Genomic DNA, 7,821 nt, shown 5'->3' with positions numbered 1-7,821 from the left:
ATCTACTAAGCTAAGAAATAGTATTATTTTCTACACTACACATGAATATATAGAAGTTTGTACTAAACATTACACTTGTTCGATATCCTTTTTGTCGGTCTCGCACAGATTTGGCTTGGCTGTCATTCTTGACCCCACTACCCACATGTATACCCTTTTCTAAACCCATTACTTGCTTCTCCTTTTCCTATTTATGCATTACACTATAATAATATCCTTTCTTACTCAAAGATACAAAAGAGGAAAAAGGAAAGAGAATTATAAGAGAGACAGAGTGAACAGGACAGTTTTGCATTATTTTCTTGTAATGGAAGGAGAAGATGATTTATTTTTTGCAGATTTGAGCAAGCAAATCTCTCTTTTAATAATGGATGATAATGAACATGAAAACTCTTCAGTTTATCGCTCTTCTGCTGACTCTGTTCAGGTTCGATTTGTTTTTTTTCTCTCTTTCACCTCACAAAATATAAGTTCAAGAAGGTTCTTTTTTTTTTTTTTTGGTTCGCTTCAGGTTGCTTCTTTTTCTCCCTAAAACTACTGTAGTTATCTTTGTCTAATTCATGAATTTCATATCATATAATGTTAAAACGTACTCCCTTCGTCCACTTTTACTTACACACTGTACTAAAAAGCTTTTACTTGTTTAGTTTGAAAAACTAAAATATAATTACTATTTTATACTGTTTTATCCTAATTATCAAGTAATTATTTTAAATTCATTGCACAATGAGTGAGGTGATTTAGTAATAGGGAAAAGGGTCAAAAATACCCCTCTACTTTGGAAAAATGGCTAAAAATATCCTCCGAATTTATTTTGGGTCAAAAATATCCTCTCATCATAAGTTTTCAAATATACGCATAATTTGACAGAAATTATCTCAAAATAACCGTATTATTATTTAAACCTTAGTTAAATTTTAAATCCGACTTAAATAATAACTTGTAAGATCCTTTATTCCCAATTAAATCAAACTTCAAACCTACGTATTGAGGGAATAAGGGGATTTTATGGGTTCTTATTTAGTTGAGTCGGTTTAAATGATGGAGGTTGAGGTTTCAAAATGATTTCGGGTTATTTGAAGATGAATTTCCGGCTAAGGCAGATATGTTTGAAAAAGGATGGGAGGGGTATTTTTGACCCAAAATAAGTTTGGAGGATATTTTTAGCCCTTTTTCCAAAGTAAAGGGGTATTTTTGGCCCTTTTCCCTTAGTAATAATTAGGGGATAGTAAAATTACCATTTTATTATTTTTTAAATGTCTGTCAATTCAAATATGAACAAATAGACATGGACTGAGGGATGTTAACATAGGAAGAGAATTTATTATACTAAATGATTGGAGTAATAAGCTTCATAGGATGCATAGTAGTTTTCTTTTTAGAAGCGGATTTTGGATTTAAATTCGGTCTATCAACATCTAGGAGTTGAATGTATGTGGTCACTTAAGTTATAGTAATTGGCCATCAAAAACATTCAATTTTGTTGTGTCTTCCTAAAGTCATTCAACTTTGCCTAGTTAGCTTTCATGGTCATTTAGTAGGAAATACAATTTTGAGAACCTATTTAATAACGTGGCGACTATAAAGTTTCAGGAAAAAATATTCAAAGATTAAAATCAGTATTTAGATTTATTTAGGACACTACTCATCCTAAACTCATAATTTTAACAGTACAATGAGTTCAGTGGTGAGAATCTTAAGTTTGAGCTCATTAAATTTAAATTCTGGATCCGCCTTTGACCACTTGTTGAACTTGTTTTGCCTTTCTCATTAGGAAAGGTATTTTCCTGATTTTTAAAAAACTAGGTAGTAGTTATTTTGACCATCAAACGTGCAAAAATTGAAAGTCTCTGCCAAGACACCCCCTAGTCATTCTAAATTTTTACTTGTATTTATGTCCTCAAACTTCAAGTCTACTAAGCTAGTGCATTTTCTGTTTTATTTGAAAATTCAGGCCTTTTCACATGTAATGCATCCAGCTACAAGAGCACCTTATGTAAATGAGCAGAATAATAGAAGAGAAACTAGCAAAGGAACTGGAGTTTTCATCCCTCTTTCTTCACAACCAAGAAGAAAAAACAGGCAAGCAAGACATTTTTCATCCAATACCAAGACTCAAGGAGACACTCAAAGAGAACTTAGTCAAGTCCCTTATAACACTATTAACCCACCTCATTATAGTTCACTAAATCCTAGTAGAAGATTTTCTTAAATCGTGTTTAAGATTCAAGACTTAATTATTATAACTTAAATAAATGAGTTAATTAACTACTAGAATTTATTGTCTGGGTGTATTATGTACAAAGGGAATCCTTCTTTTGCATTTTGCAGTATATTTTAGAGAGGTACAGCCTAAGGTATATAAGTGCCTCTCTTTAATTATAGTGGGATTTTACGATTGTTTTAAAGCTTGATATTGTGTAATCCTCTCATGTTTAATTAGATGTAATTGATTCCATTGTAATTTTTTGGCCCCCTATGTATTTTTCGTGACAAAGTAATAAAATCTTCTAGTAAGGCTTGTGTACACTTACTATATATTAAGAAACATTGAGGTCAAGATTGAGATCGACTATCGTTTCTCTATTTGGTTCATTCTCTTTTTGTTTTTTTCATCCTTAGTTCCAAACTCCAAATCCACCTAGGCATGACAACTCTCTCCCGTGCTTCATATTTTAGATAATTGTAATCGGGACGGCTGAATAGAATTTGTGGCTTGGAGTAAAAAATAAAAAATAAATAAAAAAAGGCTTTAATTATATCAATTAAATTTATCTATATTTTTATCTGAGGTCTGATGAAAATATATAGAAAGAATGAAAACAATTGATTTCTGCAATTCAAATTATTCAGTAGCCCTTATTGTTTGATAGAATATACAAATAGTTATAACGAAAAAGAAAGAAGAGACAACTCAATTTTATATACTTAGTGAAGATTATATATCAAATTCCTTAAGTTCAAAGGTATTAGGACAAACAATAACTCAGGTGTGCAGAACAACCAAGTCCAAGGGGGTCCCGAGGTACTATGCCTATTTCTTTCAATCAAACCAGCGGATCAGTTTTCCATCACTATTTAAGCTTCCATAGATAAGGAATTGTGCACCAATTACAAAGAGGGACGAAGAGGAGGAGGAGGAGAGCAGAGACATACATCTATATATAATATAAAGCTGGCAGTATTTAAGAACCGTCTACGCGGCACTTTTCATCTCATCCATTGACATTTATCTTTTTTCTCCTTTTTTGATATTTTGTTGAGTTTTCTCCTCATTTTATTCAATTATTCAATTTATAAAACCTATCAACTTTCGGTTCACAAAGAGTCACTTATTTTTTTGCTAATTACATTTAGCCTTCCCAAGTCAATGTTATATGCGTTGATTATTTATTTTATGTAACTCAATTTTCATATTACCTCCATGAAGTATGAGAATATTTAATTCCTTATGATCACAATAAAAAAAAAATACAAAAATACAACGGGTGCAATTATTATAAAATAATGGTAGCAATTAAAGTTGCACCAAATGAGCCATAACTGATGAAGCGGTTGCAAGATCCTCCTTTTTTTCTTAACCCCATTTTTTTTTAGCACTTTCACGTTCATCTTTATGCAATGCGATAAAAAGAACATAGTTAACCGAGAATTATTTTTTTTGGCTTGGAATTGGATACGCAAAAATGCTACGTTTCAAGCGTCATACGTAGCTAATTATTTTTCGGTTTATGAATTTTTGTTTCCTTTTGTCTTTTTGTAGATATTTGTTTATGGAATTTAGCTAATAGGTAATTGTGCATTGCAATTGTTTTAGTGTGATTTTATGTAACTTTTTTTTATTTTACATAATATACAAAATCAAGTGTTTATCCCGTTTCTCTTCTATTGGTCTCTTCTCTACAAATTGAAAATTGCTATTTATATGATTATAATGAGTTTGAAATTGATATCATCAAATCAAAGAACTTGCTTGTGATTAGACCTACCGTGATACATACAATGGAACAAAGGATAATAAGGAATCCTTGAGGGCTAAATTTCTATTGCTTACAACGGTTGAACAAATTTTATGTGGAATTTTATAGACCGGAGTAACCTACACTAAGGTATGGTTAACATCCTATTCTTTGCCTCTTTCTCTTTTTCAACGTAAATGCAAATTCTTATTTTACTTTTGATTTTAGATTCCGATATATATAATAAATTTTATTTTTTATATTCCATACAGGTGTGCATCTTTAAAAAAAATGCTGAAGATGAGATGCCAAGTAATGAGACAACGATCGAAGTAATCGTAAGAAGAATATTGGAGATGAAGTGCCAAATAATGAGACAACGATGGAAGTAAACCTTTTTTCTTTTTCCAAAATTAAAGCCTATTTTTCCTCCATGGGTAAAGCATATTTTAGCACTTTCATTATCTTTGATCTTATCATCTCTAGGTCTATTTGTTGTATAAGTTGAAGTAGCTGTGATTTTGTTCAAAAAATACTCAGATAAGATTTTAATATCAATATTTTGATATGTATCTATTTAGGAATGATTGGTCATAGATTATTTTTTTGGTGGGCGATTGATCGTAGATTTATCATTCTTATAAAAAAATATTTTTCTGTATGTTCTTCCCTTTGCCTCTATTTATTCTCTTTAATGAATTTTCTTGTCATTTTGAAAGGAGATATGGAATATCAACAAGCAACAAATGAACTAGGTAAGTCTGCAAGCACTTTCATCTTAAAAGATGCCATGCAAACATTTTTATGTGCATGATAAAAAGATTAATATACTTATTTCAGTTGTTTATAAAAGTTTTTTAAAAAAAAAAAACGCCTCTCACAATTCACAGAAGTAACAAAATTGATCGGTCTTTTCATTTCCACAACTTATTAACATCAACAACATTAGTTTGTGTAAATAGCTAAACCATTGTGAGATCACAATATTTTTATCTTTGGTGATAAGATGATTTACTTATCATAGTTGGTATCATGCGGCTTCAAGCGAAATCAGAAATATTGGTGTTTGAATTTGGTTACAAAAAAAAAATACTTCATATCACATGTTTTATATGTAATTGTCCTTTTTTTCGAAACAAGACCAAAAAACACATTTATTGTATATATTAAACAAAAAAACAATATTTCCCAAAACAAATGGTTTATTTTTTGGGACCTAATTTCCTTTTCTTTAGCATTATCATCAAGCTATTTATCTTTACACCAAAAAGATTTTCCTCTCTCCCTTCTGTTATAAAAGAGATAATTTATTTTGCTAAAAATATCCTAAGTAGATTTAGTAGCAAAAACTTATTTTGACATTTTTTGTATGTAATAAAAAATAATCATATGAAAGCTGCATTTAGATTTTTCTCTTAAGAATTTTGTAATGTTTTTAAAAGTTATAACCCTCAAAAAAGAACCCAACGATTTTTTTAAATAATTATAAAGGCACAAGTACTTTCAAAAAGAAAATCAAATGTGGGATCGTCGATTTTGAACTAAAACTTTATATATAAAGAATCGGCTGTCTTCTAAAATAAATTACAAAAACAAGCAAGAAATGTGTACTTTCAAGAAATCAAACTTCGGATAACTTATTCTAATTGTTACTATTGTTGTGTGAATTAGCGATATGGCAAGGCTTTGAGTTAATCTGATAAATTTTTATATATATGATTTATCAATTTATAAATTAGTTTTATTTGCATATACAAGGAAAATTTATCTCACATTAACTAAATCTATAGAAAGATTGATTAAAGATTTGTTGATATTCTTTATCAATTTATAAATTAGTTTTATTTGCATACAAAGGAAAATTTATCTGACATTAACTAAATCTATAGAAAGATTAGATTAAATTTAGTTTATCTAAACTTTGTCAACACTAATTATAATTTAAATATTTTCAAAAAGTAATATTGCTTAAATATTAGGATAAAAACTGGTCATCCCGTTAAATTTTTATCTGTGCACTTCGCCCTTTGTACATAATACACCCAAATCAAATTCAAGCAAAGAGTGAAACTTCAGAGAAGAACTGCAGAAACAAATTAAATATTTAAACAAAACTTCAGATAAAAACTTCATGTCCATATATGTTAAAAGTTTTTTTCTACTATATTTTGAAGCGGTTAGACATATAAAATACTATAGACTTCGACATGCCTTAGGAATGGGTCCTCAAAGTGGTTAGTTTTGCACTCCTACGAACATATGTTTTTCCCTTGAATAGACATAACATGAAATTTAAAAAGGAAATTTTACAAAAATATACAGCGCAAACTAGTATTTACATCCCGCATATAGCCACGTATACTTTGCACCTGTATAACTTCAAATTTATTTGCAATAGCTGCTAAGTCTTTTACGTTGCCACTGTTATTATTGTAGCAATTAATACACATTTGTCACTCTTAAAAAACTTACTTTTAAGAAACCTTCTCATACATATGTATACATGTCTTTTTTCTCAAATTTTGTCTTTATTATTTCTCTCTGCATATTACACGATACCCAAGCTTAAAGATGATTTTCACTTAAACCTAGGGTTACAATCTAAAACTTTCACTTCAAAATCTCAAGATTTAAAAGTTAAATTTAGCATTAGCTTCATATATACAAGAAATTATTGTAGTATTGTTATCTCGGTTATATAGTGATTCGAAATTGAATCTCTCTCAAACTCGTGGCTTTGCTCTCCCAAAATTAAGTTAGAATGATAGAAATTCTGTAATTAGCCACTTTTATAACACATGAATAATCACAATTGTGGAGGCCAGTCTCGCAATTGCGGCCCTAGTCTCGCAAATGCAATGACCCAAAATTCTGGCCACGTTGCAAGATCGACCTCACCTCGCAAATGCAAAGTCACGATTACGACCTCATGTCCTCCAATGGGCCATCACTAGAATTTTTTTAGCAACAATCCAATTGTGCCTTTCTTGTTCGGAAATCACCCTAATTTTCCGTGTTCCATTTCGAATCACTCAAACAAGTCTCAAATAATTATTTTTACGTGTATAAAGTCTCGAATCCTAAAATGAGACATTTGTTTACCCTAAAAATGGTTAACAATTGAATTTATAGACGAAGCCAAGGATATGCGGTTTAATTTAATACAATTTATAGTTTATAGCTAATAATAGTACAAATCGTACTACAAATCTAGTTATGGAGGGCATAGGTTGACCTCGAATATCGGGGTCGAGGTCAATATCGGACCAAACGGCTAGAACGAGAAATAAGGAGATAAACGATCTTTGATGATGTTATTGCTTGTTTGAAATAGGAATATGCTACTCTTTTTCTGGGGGGGAAAAACCTAGCCAAAATAAAAGGGGGGTCTCTTCTTTATATAGTAGAGGAGTCCCAACCCTAATACAACACTAAATAAGGAATAAAATCGAATAAAATCATGGACAAGCGTTGGCGTGATCGGTGCCGAAATATCGGCCATCGGCTCCGGATATTTCGGTTTTTCTTATCATGGTGACTAATCGCCAACACCAACTGCTTCAATGTCAATTACGCTCGATCTGGGTCGGATTGATCTCGTGTCGACCAAGCATGGTTCATGTTGGAAAGCGGGGATATCGGTTACCTTGGTTTAACAGTATCTGAGATAGTCCCCGTTTCCTCGAGTCGATGTGACAGGGGAAATGGAACCGGATGGTAGATGAACGATCCCTGCTCGACGGCACCTGGGACAAGAGCGTCTTTGCAATTCATACTCACTTAATATCGACTCGTCATTATTCAGTAGCCAAATCTTTTGGGAAACCTCCCTTTGTCGAGCCGTCGTATGTTTTTCCCCTTT

At 31.3% G+C, this 7,821-nt stretch overlaps 1 protein-coding gene across 1 annotated transcript; it reads left to right on the top strand.

Moving 5' to 3' along the window:
• Nucleotides 1-205: 205 nt before the first annotated feature.
• On the top strand, nt 206-2,548 carry LOC132062524 (uncharacterized). The gene is made up of 2 exons (XM_059455074.1): nt 206-427; nt 1,955-2,548. The coding sequence occupies exons 1-2, from the start codon at nt 308-310 to the stop codon at nt 2,210-2,212; spliced, it is 378 nt and encodes a 125-aa protein (XP_059311057.1). The 5' UTR covers nt 206-307; the 3' UTR covers nt 2,213-2,548.
• Nucleotides 2,549-7,821: the final 5,273 nt, after the last annotated feature.

This window comes from Lycium ferocissimum, chromosome 7, assembly GCF_029784015.1.
Source record: "Lycium ferocissimum isolate CSIRO_LF1 chromosome 7, AGI_CSIRO_Lferr_CH_V1, whole genome shotgun sequence".
NCBI lineage: Eukaryota > Viridiplantae > Streptophyta > Magnoliopsida > Solanales > Solanaceae > Lycium > Lycium ferocissimum.
This window is presented reverse-complemented; position numbering and strand designations above follow the sequence as displayed.

What these genes read in the sequence shown, in the direction of transcription:
- LOC132062524 (XM_059455074.1), top strand. Translation starts at nt 308, where the DNA reads ATGGAAGGAGAAGATGATTTATTTTTTGCAGATTTGAGCAAGCAAATC. An exon ending in CTTCTGCTGACTCTGTTCAG is followed by an intron (nt 428 to 1,954) that starts GTTCGATTTGTT and finishes TTGAAAATTCAG; the next exon opens with GCCTTTTCACATGTAATGCA.